This window comes from Wolffia australiana, chromosome 15, assembly GCF_029677425.1.
Source record: "Wolffia australiana isolate 7733 chromosome 15, ASM2967742v1".
Lineage (NCBI taxonomy): Eukaryota > Viridiplantae > Streptophyta > Magnoliopsida > Alismatales > Araceae > Wolffia > Wolffia australiana.
In genome coordinates, this window is record NC_135849.1 from 8,201,661 (window position 1) to 8,219,556 (window position 17,896).

Here is a 17,896-nt window from a genome sequence, read left to right on the forward strand (position 1 = left end):
GTGGTGCACGTAAGCGGTGACAGCGTGGTTCTTCCTCGGAGGCGTGGCTCGACAAGGTGAAGATGATGGCAGCAACATGCGCTCCCAGAATCTACTCTCTAGAAAAACTGTAAAGATAACTCTCAATGGGAGGAGGCGAGAGCCTAGATGATGAATTTTCTCTCAATTTCAAATGAACTCCAAGCTTCCTTGGGCATGCCATCCCTTTATATAGGGGAGGGAGGATGCCCAATTGGGTCGGACAAGGGGAAACCGTCTCGTGAAGAGGGATTTCCCCTTAAACGTACATCAAAACAAACAAAACAAAAAACAACGGATGATTCCCAAACACAATGGCCCATCCGATCGTTTAAAAATCAAAATACAAGAAAATAAAATAAAATAAATCAACGCTCACGACTGTGAGTACTTGAAGTCAGCGTCGTGGGCGTCAGCTCGGGCTGCACAGTGAGGTTGTTGGTGTCCCATGGTTCGGCTAGTGAGATGGTCACCCATCACTTCCACTTAAATAAAGCTAATCACTTTAAGAGAATATCATTGTGGCTTTCAAGTGATGTTCAAAAAACATATTGGGCCAATGACTTTGTCAGTATATCTGCTATATAGTGTGTTGATATCATCATGATATCTCCACCAGCAATGTCCTACCGAATCAAGTGAAAATGTCATAGAATTTATTTTTATTCTTATGAGACTGGCTCTTTTGTTTCTGTAACAACACCATTAGTCTCTCACTATATTGAATCAGATAATGACTAAGATCAAAGATGACTAACACCTTGTGGCGTTGAGCTATAACAATGCACTTAGCCTCAACCACTATTTTTTCCATGGTGATCTTCTTTAAAACTTTAACAAACAAGATCTCCATTTAGTGTATGTAAGCAAAAAACTGGATGTAGACTGGTCATCATTTGTATCCAATTTATCATTGGAATCTGAGTAATCGTGTAGTTTGAATATTCCTCCATAAACCAGATATATATTTGTAGTGTTTCTCAGTGTCTATAAATACATACCTCATCCTTCAAGTTTTTCTTAAATAGATCTATTTTGAATATTCATATAACATAGAGTGTTGGCCACATCAACCCTTGAATATAAAAAATAACATAAGATAAGAGTCTTGGCCAGGATATTCACTGTTAGAATATGTATAGGTATTGATTTCATTCAAGGTCAATTTCATGGATTTATTGTTCTAGGAGATTTTGTGCCTGCTGGATTGTGCAAGTTGCAGAGGAGCCCCATCCATATCCACCATCTTTCTACCTTAAATTATGTCACAGAAGACCTTTCAATTTTGTGAATCTGATGGAATTTATGAATTCCTTGATAAAATATCTCTTAGATCTTAGATTGCTCAATAGAATGAATTATGTTCTAAGCAATCAATTAAGCAAGATGATACTTTCAATATCTGGAACTGTTCATACATGGAGCTTAATTTTGTCTGGCTTTGGACATAGGATTCACCTGTGTTACTGGGACCATGATCAGACTTGTCCAGAACCGGACTACGACAGGATCAAATTCAAACTTGAACAATATCTACTAGGAAAATTATGGAACTGTTACTTCCATTTGAGGCCTGATTAGTTGTCCCTGTTATCTTTAGTCACCAGGGTAAACAATCATGATTCAAAATTATACTAGACATTTGAATTTTTGTAGAAAAAGAAAAACAAAGACCGAAACTTTGAGACCGGTGATCGTTGCCTGCCAGACCACCAGCTACTGATGAAGAGATTGGAAGACTGCTTTTGTTGCATCATAAAACCACCTGAAAATGAATGAAAATAGGAAAGATTAAGCAAAAAAACCTAAAAGCCTAATACAATCAGGAGGGGGGGTCTATGATCTGATCCAAATCTTTATTAGATTGATACAATCAAATGATCTTATAAACTGATTGATCTAGCTGTCTGGATAAAACAAATTGATCAGGTAATGATCGGAATGGCCATTCCTGGTAATTTCAATATGATAATGGAGGGAGCATTTTGGTCCTTTGTGGCCAACTTTTTTCCCAAGTGTCACATACTCATTTATTTTAAAAAAAAAATTATCTATCAAATCGTTTGGTCAGATGGGTTGATCACTGTTACGAGGGTCAAGATTAATTGATCAAATACCCATTTTTAAGTGGATCTGGTTCATCTGACGATCCAATCAAGATCCGCTAAGCTCAACAATCGGAATAAATTCAAGATTTTCATCAGAAATTGAACTTAGAATTGAATAAATGAGATTTAAGGAACGGTTCAAAATATAGAGGTAGAGGACAAGAAACGGAGTGAAATATGCTCACCTGTACAAAAAAAGGGGATTCGATCCAGCAATCGAGTTATCTTCTTGACTCTTCTCTATTCTAATGTCACATACTCCACTGAGCAAATCCACTCTGATGATTTGTACAACGTTGGTATCGTATACCTGAAATTTGACAATTCACAGAATTTTCAAGACATTCGCAACACTTAGATTCGCATAGCTTTTCGAAGTGAAAACATAACTTTTTTGTTAGAAGGACCTTTCATGTAATTTTCCGACGGTTCTGATAAGATCCCCATCGTATCAATGACATTTTCGTCATTTAAATCCATAGGGGTATTTCGGTACTTATTTTTGCTCCGTATTTTTTCCATTTAAATAGGTCGGCCCTCCAATAGAATCCTTCCAAGTATTTATCAAACAAGGAGATTAGGTGGAAGAAAATCTAAGAACATGCGAGACATGCTGCAATGCAAATAAGAAGGGAGGGTTATTTATAGGAATCAAGAAGTCTGTTACCGAATTTGGAAAGGGAGCAGAGATTCTCACGCTCGATGTGAAAGGTGTTCCGATCCGGCTCTACCTTGACATCAACACTGAGAATTGCCGATTCAGTATTCTGTCCACTAAATCATCATCAGAGATCTCACGATAAGTGAATTCCTTCTAGTGAAGTTCTGGTATTGTTCGCTACTGGACATTACCTATTACTATGCTTCTTCGAGAATTTCCCAAATACTCTTCATTCTCCAATGGGGCAAACGTTCTCTACATTGGTTACCCTTCAAGACATTAATCTCGATCAAGCTCGAAACACCCTCCCATTAGGGTGCAGGCAAGCAATATCAAAGTGGATTTGGTTCCTTACCTCTTCAGGTGGCAGGCAGCTTCAAGTGCACACAACAGCAGAGCTGCTGCAGCAAAAGATGATGCCAACCCCAGTGGATGCCGATGAGGTCAGGGCACAGGCCACAGCCGAAAGGGCCGCCCCCAGCCCATCCACCTTGCGGCAGCACTGTAGGTTGGTGATACATTCTTTACAAGACGAATTAGCCAACCAGAACACACGTGCGAGTCCTCGCACGTGTGAACCAGTTTAAAATAAGAGGTAACCTGCGCGGGAGAGGGATCCGGCATTTTTCTTGGAAGTCTCCCAGAACCGGAGCAGCGGAGGGACCATCCGCGGCCAGAGGGACTCGCCCATCAAGGGCAGTCCATCTTCTATCTTTTTCTCTTTGTTTTGCTTCCATTTGATGACCTACTTCTCTTGAATGGAATACATTTGATCATGTATCTGGATACATGATCGTATCAGTTGGTAAGGCGATAACAGTGTGGCAATGGCAGACAGTGGTGTCAGCAGAGATTGGCACTATGGCAGAGGCAATTCTGGAAGTTGAGGTAACAGGGAGGATGGTGTTGGGCCAACGACTCCTGCAGCTGAAACTGGCCTAACACGGCCAGGCCCCGAAAGCAAATTTTGAATCCGAAGTTAGGACAAGAAGGTTCGGATCCCACATAAGTGGAATCTGCCCCAGCAGCAAGCTTGGGGGCTCCCAGGTCCACAACCATCTGGGAGCACCCTTCCCTATCCATCACGTGGGGACCCATCTGATCATCTGGACAACCATTATTAGGGTTTTATTAATTTGAGACCAGTGAAGAAAGCAGAGTGTCAGGCTGTTATTTGTGCTCCAGTCATTCGGAGCCAACAGGAACTGTCACTTTCAGAAGCAAAGGCAGCAGTTGCAGAGATGCAAATGACGTCGGCGAAGGGGTTGCAACTGAAGGCTCTGCCACACAATTTCCCTTCTAGCCATGCTCCAAGCCCTCAACTGTTGGTAGTCCGCTGCTGGTGGTTGGACAAGAAGCCATGGCTGATGGTCATCGTGTTACTTTACACCTTGAAGATGAAGCCTTCTGAGTGTGGAGCTCATCCAACTTCCTATGCATGGCCACTAATCCTCTTTGATGGTGCTCCTTTCAATCTTCACTTGGAGATAAAAGAAACATGGGTCAAATTTCTTGAGCGCTGCTTTCTGGACCCCTTTTGATTCCTTTGGGATGATAATTCCCTTTGGCACAGTCTCGTGATCAGATTGTTTGAGCTTGGATAACATTGACATGAACCCAAGAGTTCTTGTCAGGGAAGAAAGGGATAGAAAAAGAGAACCTGGGGTATGATCGTTGCCTGGAATTTAGTGAGAGGGAAGAGCGCCAGAAAGATCATTACCTATGGAAGAAGAGTGAGAACATTGCGTGGGAGAGAAATACAGCAGCCAAGATACCTCTGATTTGCTTATTCACTGCCCCCTCAAAGGGAATAAATACATGCAGAGAGTAACATGAAAAAATTACAAAAGTGCCCTTGATACGATGAAAAAATATTCGCCTTGGAGATCATGTTCCTATCCTGACAAAAAGTGTATGGAACCTAAATGATAATGGAGTTTAGGTTTATTCCAAGGGCCTTCCTGCTCCTCTATCTCCGTGATTCTTTTTTTTTCTCAATCTAGAATTTACCTTTCATAATTACAAAGGGAAACTAAAAAGCCGAATGTGAATAGTTCAAATTTTAAACACCTAGAAGTAATCAACAAAGAGAGGATAATTCAGACCGAGAAAATGGCAATGTATGAACCTCTAATAATGTAGCGTGATTTCTATCTCGACCCATTTTATTAACGAATATATAAAAAATAAATACACAAATTAATAATTCATTGGAACACAAAGAAATATTAATATTTAACGTACGACATATCTTTTCCCATAAAGTGATTTTTTTGTTTTGTTTGTAACAAACAAATTTCTAATGACTACAATCTCATATTAGTCCGAAAGGTTTCTAGGTTTATTTAACACGTATACGTAAAAATCCTATTTCATTATTTAAGCCACCTTTTGAAATTGGTAAAAACTAAGAGGAAGCGAAAGAAGTCAAATATTACCTCATTATTCCAGGGAATGTCAGGCGCAAGAACGTTTTCAGGAAGATCGCTGGGATAATAAAAGCGACGGACTTTAGCCCACTTGATCCCAGTGGTCTTTTCTTCCCAAAGAGCCTGACATTGAAAAAAAAAAGAATCAGTCAAATAAATATAGCTGGATAAAAGAAATGAAACTCCATAAATGTTAAAAAGAGGCACACCTCAAGTTTAGACGGAAAAACTTTGCCATCACTTGAAGAAATAATAACATGGCCTTCCACTTTATAGACTACATCCTTTAGGGAACACGAGTGGTAGTACGACCTGTCTTCAGAGACTTCTACAGCTTCCCCAAGCCATTCTGCTACTTGGCGACCAAATGTAGGAAGTTCTGTGGATTCTCTTTCAGATATTTCTCCTCTATTTTTCCCCTTGATAACTTCTTTTTCACTTCTGACTATGTCAGTTTGCGGAGCACTTGACTCATGGCATGAAGAACTTTCATGATCAAGAAATTTGATGTTTTCATTTTTAGCATCATGATCTGCACCATTGAAACTTTTCATGAGGTCAGACGTGTTCTGTTCGACACACCGGACTTGGGCTTGAACAGCATTTGTTACTGAATCCTTATTGGACACATGAGATGAAGGATAGGCGTGAAGATGGGTTAACTTAATCTCTTTGGTTGAGCTGTTCTCAGATATATGCTGCTGCATTTGGCAAGGTAACAGTCCACTATTTATGTGATGTTGTTTGGAAGGAATACTGTTCGAATCATCCCTCTTTCTTTCAGAGATTGAAAATTCTTCCTCACTAAAAGCTTTCTGATTCCCTGTGTTTCGTTCATCGGCTGATTCGATTTGACTGCCCCCGACAGTGGAAACCTGCAATGAACTAGGCTCACCATCAACTTTTGATTCCACATTTCCCCTTTTTTCAGTCCCTTGAACGCCACCAGAATGCGATGAAGCCCTCGAGGTGGTGACGCTTCTGGTTACACGGCCATATTTAGGAGGTAATGGTTTTCCATGGCTGGAAACCAAGCACTGGGGACAATGCCATTCCCCTTTTGGAACAAGTCTTTGATTGAAAGACGATAGACATTTCATATGTACACCCCTCTCGCAGGCATCACAGACAAGAACACTCTCAACATCATTTATAGTAGCCTTGCAGATCTGACACTGAAGGGGCCTGTTTATATAATCAGTTGGAGGAGGAACCCAGTTAGGCTGCTCAATTGGCCTCTGCGGCAAAACCCTTTGAACTATTTTGGTAATATCATGATGGCTGTTTGCTGATGATTGATCATAAAAGATCGTTCCCGGAGGAAGTGGGTATAAAAGATGTTGATTTCCAGGAGTGTGAGCAGCATGGTACTTGGCATCCTGTTTTTTTTTACTTAAAGGAAGTTAACCCAGTGGACACGTAGACATATTAATCTGATATGCATTGAGCACAAAACTATTTTACCAGGGCAGGGCCCGCAGCTGACAGTAGAACTCCCTGCGCTGATGGCATCAGCAACTTCTCCGGCAACTGAGACACTGAAAATAAGAATAAATTTCAATATTTTGATAATTATGATTAGCAGACCCTGGACGAAAATCGAGAGACCGATTTTCCTTTTCAAACCGTTGAATTCTAAATTTGCATAAAGAAATAGGATAAAATCAACAGTCAGTTAAGAGCTTCGAATTGATCACTGAGAATAGATGGACTACAGCACAGCCAGTTTCGGTTAGAACAAAGATACAATTATTTGTTCAATCTAATGCCTACAACGCATTTGTGCGCAATCATCCTCCAGGAAACCTTATAAGGATTAACATTATTGGCTTCAATAAAGGTGTCTACCAGGCAACGCTGAAATTTGAACTAATTTTATGAAAGATGCATCATGCTACTTTGCATTCAAGAGCGACAATGAAAAACCTTCTAAAGAAAATAAGAAAACCGAGATAAAACCCAAATGGACAAACAAAAGGGAGAAACAGTTAGCTCGTTCATTTTTCTTATAGTGGCTAGGAACCTGGTTTATCTGAGACAATCTTCTGAGCTGCATGGAGCATTGAAGTACGACTCTCAGGCTTCACTCCAAAGCTCACAGACATAAGCTGAGATGCTTGTCCTGATGACTGAACTGCCATTTCCCTTGCTTCTTCCATCTACGAAAAGGATGACAATCAGAAAACAAGACATCTGTAGTCTCCTGAGTGAAAGATAGATGTCTATAACCAACTTGCAAAACCATGTAAAATTTTTTTTTTCTTCCGAAGAAAAATAATAATCTCCCATAGAAGAAAAATAATTGCATGTTGGACGATAGATTCACCAGATAAGATTATTTTTAAATATGTACGCACACTGAACCATATTTAAATATGACTGCCAGGTCATTTCTCTTGCTTCTTCAATCTACAAAAAGGATGACAAATAGGAACTCTGACAGCTTTAAATACATGAGTGGAAGAAAAATCTTTACAACCACTCAGGAAACCCATAAAGCAATTTGAAAGTTATATTTCATCACAAAAAAGAATTGCCTCGTCACAAAGTTCAAGGTCCTCATAAAGCAATTTGGGCAGAAATATTGCCTGTCGGACGATTGATTTACTAGATAAGATTATATTAAAGTACTTTATGCATGCTGAACCCCTCAACCAACACAAAATAACGGTAAGTAGAAGACATCTATCTATAACCCACCGTAGAACCATTTGAAAATTATATTTCTCCTAGGGAAAAATATTGCAAGTTCACTAAGATAAGGTCCTCGGAAAGCAAATTCAAATGAGCATTGCATGTTAGAAAATTGATTCACTAGATATGATTATTTTGAAATATTTATGAACACCAAACCCCACGACCGCTACAGAATAACGATATTATCCCGTTGAAAGTGTCCCATAAATGCTAGTTTCTTCTACGGAGAAAACTGTAAAGAAAAACGGAACTTGAAATTTATGTCAATTTCGGAAAGGGAAGAAACCTTCTTCTTAGTTATCGTGACTTTGTCGGCAATAGATAGCTTTGGAGGTCGGGGAACGTTGTCCTTGGGAGGATTAAGACCATGATCAACAACGAGCGCTATCGCCATCTCTTTGGTGAAAAGATCCTTCCTGCTGGACATCTCCATAGACTCACAGAATTTGGCGAGCTTCTCTCTTGCCTCAGCCATGAGAGCCCTCTCCGCAGCCGTCGGATCCTGACCTCCTCTCATCTGCCCCATGGCGGACAACACCATCACGATCTCCGCCACCCTGGCGAGATCCTCAGACCCCGATGAACATCCTCTTCTCCTCTTCCGAGATTCTGGCCCCCCCGCAACGGCAACGTTTGCACCGCCATCCTCCCCCATTTCTTCCCTCAGAATACCCAAATTTAATTGCAATTCTAGAAGAAGAAATTCACCAATCGCAATAACGAACGCAAAGATCAAGCCCTAGAGGGGGACGATCGAATGAAGAATTTGGATAATCAACACAACTCCGCGATTAAAATATCAGTAACGTGGAAATAATCAAAAGACAATCCGCTAATTATCGTCGCGAGCTTGAGCTGACACCGATCGCCCGCAGTAGAATCTCCTCGGACGATGCTGACGACTTGTGAACTACGAATTTTTCAATCTCCCAACATGAACACCCGGTATTTATACCACTCATGGAATGACGCGTAAAAAATAATTATTAAATTCTTTATTTACGAGGGTAAAACTATCATTTTAAGCAGCAACTACCACTCGGGGGTAAAACTATCATTTAAGCAGCAAGTACCCCTCGCGGTAAAACTGTCATTTAAGCAGCAACTACCCCTCCGGGGTAAAACTGTCATTTAAGCAGCAACTACCCCTCGGGGTAGGTAGTCACATCACAGAAGGAAAGGTTTAACGAATTCATACCTAATTGAGGATTAAATGGGAATTATTGGTAGTTAGTTTACACTATAAATAAGACGGTATTTGTTTCTTATCGCTCTTCATCTTCAGCAGTTCAGCCATGGCTCCTCTCAGATCCTTCGTAGATGTTCCTCCGGAATCGCACTTTCCTCTCGAAAACTTGCCCTACGGCGTTTTCAGATCGATTTCTGGTGGCGATCCACGCCCCGGAGTGGCCATCGGCGACTACGTCCTCGATCTCTCGGCGGTTGCGGAGGCAGGCCTCTTCGACGGACCTCTGCTGAAGAATTCGTCTTGTTTCTCGCAGGTTTTTCATATGTCTTTGTGATTCCTTGTCTAGAATTTTTCAAGAGTTTTCGTGCGTGATTATTGTTTGTTCTGTTATCCAATGGTGCCAGCTAAGTGATTTGTGGTGTTGATTTGTTGATAGACCTCCCTCAAGAGTTTTCGTGCGTGATTAGTGTTTGTTCTGTTATCCAATGGTGCCAGCTAAGTGAGTTATGGTGTTGATTTGTTGATAGACCTCCCTCAATAAGTTCCTCGAGATGGGACGCTCTGCGTGGGAGGAGGCGCGGTTGACCCTGCAAAAGCTACTTTCTGGTAATTGTTTACACATTGATTCCCACTATTTAAAACTGCGGTGGTAAGAGCGGAAAGAACTGACGTGAAAATTTATACTGAAATCGATATGATTGTTAATTGCTGATGCGCATGTGAATCTTATTGAGAGATCCTTAATCACAGCCAGTGATCCTTTGACTTTCCTTAATCGAGAGGGTTTTTTAGAGTGTTTTGGGCTCTATAGCAAGTCAGTGTGATTAAAAACTGTATTGTATGGGATGAATCCCTGGAAAAATAATAGGGGCAACGTCTTTGCAGCTGATGAACCAACTCTTCGGGATGATGAGAAATTAAGGGAGAAATGCCTGTTCCCAGTGGTAAATTTACTACTCAAAATCCACAAAATTTCAGTTGTTTGACTTTATTTATTTTGCGACAATTTTTTTTTTTTTACCCAAGCAGAGTAAGGTGAAACTCCTTCTTCCTATGGTGATTGGGGACTACACGGATTTCTTTTCATCAATGCATCATGCAAAGAACTGTGGGACTATCTTTCGTGGCCCAGAGAATCCTATCCCGCAGAACTGGTGCTTATCCATCAATCTGATTGACTTATAAACCGTGATATTGAAAGTAATTTCCAAATGCTTCATAAATTTTAAAATTAAATATTACCAGGTTTCATCTACCTATCGCTTATCATGGTCGCGCCTCTTCTGTTGTCATTTCGGGGACAGACATTACCCGTCCAAGGTTAATTCTCCGACACCAAAAAATTTATTTTTTTTCAATAAGATTTCCCATTTTTAGCTTCACTCAATGTAGGTTCCTATCGAGGAAAATATTCTCCTTGTTAGATTCAAGCGCTTACCATTTGTGCTAAAAGCTATAGCTTTTTGCACAGTAGGTAAGTTAATGAATCAACAATAGTATCAGAGTTAGGTGGTAGGTTTAAATCCCAAATGCAACACACTGCATGTTTAGGCCATAAACAGGTCAGCAGCAGGTGTTGTGGGGGAGTGTTGAAGTGCAACATTGAGCTTAACGATGAAAGTAGTGTCCTTGCTATCAGCTATAGTTTTTAACGCTGTTGGTAAGCACTTGAATATAACACTACTTATGGTGTGTAGACAAGGATAGGCATTGATTGGGGACCAGCTATCTGGAGATATTATGAAGTAGAGATTGTCGCAAGGGGAAGGGATCAAAAGAAGGGTCAATGGGGAGAGAGAGAGAGAAAGAGAGAGAAAGGGAGAGAAAGTAGACGAACCTTCTAATTCTGCTTCTACTAATTCACTGTCCTCAGGACTCAGGTTTGACTACAGATTTTTAATAGGATAACTACTAAATGCAAAAGACTAAAAAACCTCATGTTTGTATAGTGACAGAAATACTCTTAGAAGGGTTGGGGTTCATATCAAAAAGATCATTTTTGAAGCGTGATCCTTTTTGACCCTGGAGTTTCACAAAGTGTGGCATCTTTCTCTTAATAGACATTTGCTCACTGCCCCTGTGCTTATTTGGCCGAGGATACTTTTCTCGACAGAGGTCAAGCATATCCTGCAGCTAACTCTCCACCGTATTTTGGACCTTCGAAGAAGCTGGATTTTGAACTCGAGATGGTCAGTATTTATGTGATCAAAACCCTCTTGTTGAGATATTTTCATTATAATGTATAATAAATTATGAAAAAAGATTGTCCTGGATTTTTTTCTTCAGTAATTGCATAAATTGTCTCTTCGGAGGTTTCAGATAAAATTGTAGCAATACAGAGAAGATTAGCATGGGCCCTTTCCAGGAATGGCACAGAGAAATTGAGAAAGGGTCCAAATAATTGTATATATTCATATTCAAACTGTGTCATTTGTTTGGTTGGTTCGTTACCCAGTAGACATGGTTGTTCGGTTCCTTTCGTGTGAATTGTTCGTTCTGTTCGGTTTTACAAACAGAACAATATCAAATTCAAACAGAACAATATCAAATTCGCACAGACCCCTGTGCGGTTCTATTGTTTGCTTTGTGCTAATTTTGTTCGAATGTGCAAATTTCGTTCGTTTTTGCACAAAAAAAGAACAGAACAAAGAACAAGGACCTGTACGGTTCTTTTGTGCGAATTTTTTGTTCGTTTCAAACAAACAGAACAGAACAACCATGTCTATTACCCAGTAGCCTTTTGATTATCTGGAATCATATGCCAAAGAATGTCTAAAGTTTTATCTCTGATTACAGGCAGCCATAGTTGGGCCAGGAAATGAGTTAGGACATCCTATCAACGTCAACAATGCTGTAGATCATATTTTCGGGCTCGTATTGATGAATGATTGGAGTGGTGAAGATTTGTTTTCTTCTGTGTCGTCTTTAAGTTTTGCTTTCAGTGACCTCCAAAACTGATTGAATGTAGATGCTTTTGGCAGCCAGAGATATCCAGGCATGGGAGTATGTTCCCTTAGGCCCTTTTCTTGGGAAGAGTTTTGGTAAGAAATTATGTATAAGTTCAATAGTTTCTACCAATTTTCCTTTAATTCTCATCAGTCAAAATTTATTTTCGTGTTATGATATCTTTTAAAGGAACATCGATATCTCCTTGGATTGTCACTCTGGATGCTCTAGCACCATTTGCTTGTGAGGCACCAAAGCAGGTACTTGACTTTCACGAATTACATTTTTGATCTGTGGCCTGTTGCTAACTTTTTCTTTTTAAAGAGTTGTTCCCTTTTTATTTATTAAACTAATTTCAATTAAATTTCCGACTGATTATTTTTGTGAAAACAATGCTAAACGTGCAGGAACCCGAACCGCTACCATACCTTAGTGAAGCAAGACATGTGAACTATGATATTCCCTTAGAGGTGACTGCCATTCACCGAGACCATGCTATAAACTTTATTTTTAGTATGCATATTTTATAAGTAACTTTATGATGACAGGTATATATCAAACCCGCTGGCCTGGAGCATCAATTTCTAGTCACAAAAAGCAATTTCAATCATCTGTAAGTAAACAATGTTATAAGTTATCGAAGAATTCTTTAAAATGATTTATCTTGGGAAACTTCTCGTGTGGGTCAGTTATTGGACTATAACCCAGCAGCTGGCGCACCACACAGTCAACGGCTGTAACTTAAGGCCTGGTGATCTTCTCGGTACTGGAACCATCAGCGGACCCGTAAGTTATATAACTCACACACACCATTAATATTCTATTTATCAATCTCTAAATCTCTATATACATCTTTCTACCCATTTATCGTCTTACGAAACCACACTTAAATCAATACATTGCGCTCACACCATGTAAAATAATTGAAGAGTGCTTGAATCATGAACAGAATCAAGAATCCTTTGGCTGCCTGCTTGAGTTAACATGGAATGGGCAGAAGCAACTTTCTGTGGGGGATTCTTCACGAAACTTTCTAGAAGACGGAGATGAAGTCACATTTACTGCGTGCTGCAAGGTGCCACTCTAAACAACCGTTCAAGGTTTTTTAATTCACGAACCTTATTTGTAGGATGAAAATAGAAATCTAATCCTCTCTTTACTACGTATAGGGGGACGGATATAACGTCGGATTCGGAATATGCACTGGGAAGGTTCTCCCCTTGAGCTCTTGAAACCGTTATCTATGGACGAATAAAGAAAGAGTCTGTTCTAACAGAATTCAGCACGCTTTATAGCGCTAACCATCTCCAGATGTCGAAGTAAGTTTGATTACTTTAGCTAATTTTCCGACAAGAATTGAATATGGGAAGAACGTACGCGGTAAGCTTTGAAAAACTCTTTGATAATGAAATCCTTAATGTAGTCTAGGTTCCTTCGTGGTGCTCGTCGGATCAAGAATTGAATGAATAATCAATCAATTTGGATCGATCTACTTTATCAGTGGACTATCAAATTGATTAATGATGTAGCAACCAAGACGGGTGGAAAGTCTCAAAAGTATGTGAAACATGGAAGAAAGAATCAGGCGAAAGACGAAAAAATCCCCTTAATCAAATTTATGAGATTGCCATTTAGATCTCCAACCAGTAATGATCCGATCAATTTGATCAATCAAAATGACTAGATCCAGATTCAATCTGATCAAGAGACTGACGGTTGAATACATTCGATTTTCATATTATCATTTATGTCAGATCATCAAAACCCAATGAATCTGAAAATCACCATAGCAATACGTAAATCATTCACTCGTGAATCAAACATCGTAATAAGAGTTCTGAAATCAACCACCATGAATGTACAACATGTACAACATGTAGTAATATTTAAATATCCTGTCTTTACAACTTATGAACATTTGTTTGACATGTACATTTCCTTTGTTTGAACATGCCTATATGGAGTAGATCATATGGGAGTGTGGAGGGGGGGAAAACATGAAATCTGTGCATATATCAATTCTAGAATCCCAAGATTGTATGCTCGCATGCTGAAGCGTGAATCCGTGGATGATTGGCAACGGGAAGCCCGATCTGAGCCGAGAATTCACGTAGGGCACAACAACATTGTTTAGGAAAACTCGCACCACTCCCTGCAACGAAGATTCCAAAAAGCTGATTCTTTTTTCTGTCGTCCTTTTTCCAAGATAAAACTTCTTTTTATTTGTATACCTGGATTAGGGACATGTGGAAATTTCCGATTTTGCTCCATTTCAGGCTGAGAGAAAAATCATCCATCGCAATTTTGCCGCCGAGATTATTGCCTGAAATCTCTGGAACTCCAGAGGCCAATACGAGCTGCAGTAATTAAGAGAAAAATGATATCAAAACCATGGTGAAAAGAAATATCAGCAATAAGAACAAGAGGATGCTTGCGAGGTGACGCTTACCGCAGAAATGCAGGCCACAGACACATCTCCTCCGACATCGAGAACGACAACGGTCATATCGGCTAGAACTTTTGCATCAAATCCCACACCAGAGATCTTTATGAAAGGCGGGGCCGTCAACGTGATATTGAGCTTCATAGCCTCATTAGGATACTTTCTGTACAGTTGCGGGATGATGAATCTCCATCCGGCCGTGTTCATCAGAGCTTGGTTGGGCTCGTTATCCACCGTCCAATGCATCTCCCCACCCTGAAAAACCCTCCGAAAATTTATATACCATATTTTGAAAAGGGAATGTGGAGCCAAATGCAAGAAAACTAGTGTCATGGAGGATTACTTCAAAGTAGGATCTGGAGGCAGAGCTGAAGACCTCTTCTTGTAAGGAGATTCCAAGCATTGGAGAGAATTTCTCACACAGAACATAATCTGCCACTTTCCTCGTTAACCTTCCTGAACCTGCAGGCTGAACACGACTCTGAAAGAACAATCCATTGATTGCTACTTCGATGGAGGAGCTCTTCAACACCGGCTGATCGACGACGGTCACATTAAGGGAGACAGCTTCATCAATATTGACAGACTTTGGAAGTTTCTCCAGAAGCAAGTCAATCTTTGAGGTCCCATCAACGATCTTCTTCTTGATCGCCTCTTCCACAGATGCTCTGATTTGTTCTTCGAATGCATCTAGCAGCCTGGGCGGTGCAGAAAATCATAGAACAAGTAAGATAAAGATGTGTGTTCAATTATGTGATGGTGGGCAGCAGATAATGTGTTGCACACCCTTGATATAGCCAAGAAGCTCCTCCCTCTAGGACAATCGAGATGTTATCCATGGCGCATCCGGCTTCCAACGCTTCCAGTCTTAGAGTCCCTCCGTGATTCTCCAAGCTTGCCGTCATCCCAATTTCCAAACCGTTGACCTAGATCAGGGTAAGAAATCTTTAATCCCCCACACCTCTCTCTAGAATGAATCATCTCACTAGATTGTGGATGGCATGGCTGACCCATCTCTCTCAACTCAAAAGTCTTAAGAATGACTCATCACTAAATTATATAAATAAGCGCTCAACTCTCAAGATTCTTGGGGCCTGAATGACCCATCTCTCTTGATTTTTCTCTCTCTCTAGAAATCAAGTTACCTGAATGGAGGCCATGCCGCTGTCCGAAAAGCCAAAAGGGAATAACCAGCTGGTATATGAATAAAACCAATCCATCGTGACCTTTGCCGTGGCATTCGAGGCCACGATGGTGACACCAGAAGGGCCAGGCTGGATGGTAGAAGAAGAGAGCTCAATACGACAAAGCGTGATGTTGGAGAGCTTTGCATAGACTTTCCCTATGAAAGGGATGCCAAGAGACTTTTCCATGTTATGGATATGCAAGGGCACTAGAATGTCAACCGCCTGTTCGACCACCGAATCTTTGATGAAATCCAGACCCCTTGCCGTGACAAGAGATGAGATTAAGCCGGTCTCCCCAGCCTCGGTAGCAACTACAGGCTGAGAGAAGAGTGAAGGCAGCAGAAATGCATAGAGCAATAGAATCAATGATGTTGATCTAGAGTGTCTCAAATATTGGAGACGACTATCATGGGCTGATACAGCCTTCTTGGACAACCTGTTTTCAGACATATGCTGCTGCATTGGGCATGGTAATAGGCCACTAAAGATACCCATACATTCAGAGCTACTTTCAGGCATCCATGAAGACACACCTGGAAGATATCCTTTCACATAAAAACCACTTGAATGATCCTTCTCACATGGATCACCATGACTGCTATAGGATGATGGATCAGAAGAGCTATCTCCAGTAGGAAGCTGGTGCATGAACTCTTGATTCCCACAAGCGTATCCTGCACAGATCTTGAGGCCATAATCCTTGTTAATTCGAAAGCAAGCTAAACTTTTGCATACCTTAAAATATACGAGCTGATATAATTTACCTGAGCAGAATCCTCCGTCGAATCTACAAAACCCTGTCCTAACGGTGCTGAAGACATTTCAGGCAGTTGAACCACTGTTGATGACAAAAAAAATCGTTTAATCCTTCTCCAATACTTTCGCAGTCAAAATCCACTGAATTTCTCAGAAATCAGATGTCAGAGCATTTTAAAAAGTTCATAAATAATGTTAGGCGTGATTACAGCCAGTTTTGATAAGTGGGGAAGTATAATGATTGCAGAATTTAGTGCCTAAGTTGGCGTGTGTGAGTGGCCTTCACACTAGGAACCTTGCTAAGAGTAAATGATTACTAGTTTCATTCAAACTATTCATTATTTTATCCACGAACACTGAAATTAGTCCGGCGAAATCATACTCGAGAGCTGGCATCGTTGATTTCTGGTTTCCGTCGCCATAGAGAGAATATCCAAGGAAAACTCACAGAAAACTAGTCGTCGAAGGATTTTTTTTTGCGAGATAAATCTCGTTCCTCGTTATTTAAAATATTGACTATGCCACGAAACATACATAATTTCAAGTCATTTGAGTGCGATCATTAGGATATCTACTGTCCATGGAAAATTCAGAATAGAGAGAATATGATAAATTCAGAATAATTTTAAAAAAATACTAAAGCATACTCATGAGTAGTCGTCCCTACTTTCCTTCCTCACAGAAAAAATCTACGCAGAAGTTTAACTGATCAAATGATGGATTAACTTGATAACGAAGTGAAATTCGGAACAAGTGAAATTAAGAAAACGAAGAACATATGAAATTCGGAAGCGTAGGAGAATAAATTAAAGTCCGTCTGCAACCTTACAAATCCGAGATCCGTAAGACAAAAAAACTGTGAGATCAAGTTTGAGCAGAGGACGATCGATCGAAGGAGATTCCACAACTAATTTAGGGATTTGAATACCAGTTTTGAGCTACAATCAAGCTCCTAGTCTCATCGAGAAGCTGAGCTGCCACCAGTCTTCGAAATCGCCATCGCCGTGCAAATGAAGCTCAGGAGAAAATCTCCAAATAAGATCATCTTAAAAGCATCCCTCTCGCTCGAAATCTGACCGTCCGATCGGTGGACCCTATTTAGTGAACCCACCCTGGTCAGTTGGCCGTTGCCCAGTGGAGTCTGGTGTTATCTTACTAGGTGAAAAAATCGACACGTCACTTATGATAAATAATTAAACAATTATCCAAAATTGCAGTCATACAGATTATTTTTCTTTATGTTTAAATGGGATTTAATTCTGCTGTTTGACGTTATCACCATAAAAAGTTCAAGTTTGTGCTTATTTTAAGCCTGTACAACCGATATATTTATTTCATTAAATTGAGTTTTAAAGAAGACTATGTATATATAATTCTAGCATTTTTATAAAGAGGGGAGCAAAGAGAGGTAGGAACCAGGCCCCAACAATTTGACCACTGAGGAGCCAGGTTTAATCTGCAA

At 40.3% G+C, this 17,896-nt stretch overlaps 3 protein-coding genes, 1 long non-coding RNA gene and 1 other non-coding gene across 21 annotated transcripts; 3 read left to right on the forward strand and 2 right to left on the reverse strand.

The window, feature by feature from the left end:
• Positions 1-1,533: 1,533 nt before the first annotated feature.
• LOC144712995 (uncharacterized) lies at positions 1,534-8,830 on the reverse strand. 14 transcript variants are annotated; one of them, XR_013583928.1, is made up of 9 exons: positions 8,200-8,830; positions 7,240-7,375; positions 6,681-6,754; positions 5,426-6,595; positions 5,226-5,339; positions 3,143-4,507; positions 2,979-3,042; positions 2,794-2,893; positions 2,534-2,676 (listed from the first exon to the last, which is right to left on the reverse strand). XR_013583928.1 is itself a non-coding variant. In XM_078587442.1 (7 exons), the coding sequence occupies exons 1-7, from the start codon at positions 8,566-8,568 to the stop codon at positions 1,735-1,737; spliced, it is 2,037 nt and encodes a 678-aa protein (XP_078443568.1). In that variant the 5' UTR covers positions 8,569-8,830; the 3' UTR covers positions 1,534-1,734. The 14 variants fall into 14 exon arrangements, 2 of the variants coding, with proteins under 2 accessions (XP_078443568.1, XP_078443569.1); XR_013583929.1 differs by having other exon boundaries at positions 2,979-3,056; XR_013583925.1 differs by having other exon boundaries at positions 2,979-4,507.
• Positions 8,831-9,186: 356 nt separating this feature from the next.
• Positions 9,187-13,390, forward strand: LOC144712997 (fumarylacetoacetase). 2 transcript variants are annotated; one of them, XM_078587447.1, is made up of 14 exons: positions 9,187-9,415; positions 9,630-9,708; positions 9,988-10,046; positions 10,129-10,256; positions 10,348-10,422; positions 11,216-11,291; positions 11,899-11,998; positions 12,084-12,143; positions 12,238-12,308; positions 12,456-12,518; positions 12,597-12,661; positions 12,738-12,834; positions 12,998-13,123; positions 13,218-13,390. In XM_078587447.1, the coding sequence occupies exons 1-14, from the start codon at positions 9,209-9,211 to the stop codon at positions 13,278-13,280; spliced, it is 1,269 nt and encodes a 422-aa protein (XP_078443573.1). In that variant the 5' UTR covers positions 9,187-9,208; the 3' UTR covers positions 13,281-13,390. The 2 variants fall into 2 exon arrangements, with proteins under 2 accessions (XP_078443573.1, XP_078443574.1); XM_078587448.1 differs by having other exon boundaries at positions 10,132-10,256.
• On the forward strand, positions 11,403-11,505 carry LOC144713384 (U6 spliceosomal RNA). Its single transcript, XR_013584043.1, has one exon. It is a non-coding gene; the product is annotated as a U6 spliceosomal RNA (small nuclear RNA).
• A 487-nt stretch (positions 13,391-13,877) lies between the features above and the next one.
• On the reverse strand, positions 13,878-17,509 carry LOC144712996 (lipid-binding serum glycoprotein family protein). Of its 3 annotated transcripts, none has more exons than XM_078587444.1 (8): positions 17,363-17,509; positions 16,443-16,516; positions 15,637-16,362; positions 15,278-15,417; positions 14,835-15,189; positions 14,498-14,746; positions 14,280-14,405; positions 13,878-14,200 (listed from the first exon to the last, which is right to left on the reverse strand). In XM_078587444.1, exons 2-8 carry the CDS (start codon positions 16,497-16,499, stop codon positions 14,003-14,005), a joined length of 1,851 nt encoding a protein of 616 aa, XP_078443570.1. In that variant the 5' UTR covers positions 16,500-16,516; positions 17,363-17,509; the 3' UTR covers positions 13,878-14,002. The 3 variants fall into 3 exon arrangements, with proteins under 3 accessions (XP_078443570.1, XP_078443571.1, XP_078443572.1); XM_078587445.1 differs by lacking the exon at positions 17,363-17,509 and adding an exon at positions 17,259-17,298; XM_078587446.1 differs by lacking the exon at positions 17,363-17,509 and having other exon boundaries at positions 15,637-16,352.
• LOC144712999 (uncharacterized) lies at positions 14,735-15,427 on the forward strand. The gene is made up of 3 exons (XR_013583934.1): positions 14,735-14,875; positions 14,960-15,217; positions 15,289-15,427. It is a non-coding gene; the product is annotated as an uncharacterized LOC144712999 (long non-coding RNA).
• Positions 17,510-17,896: the final 387 nt, after the last annotated feature.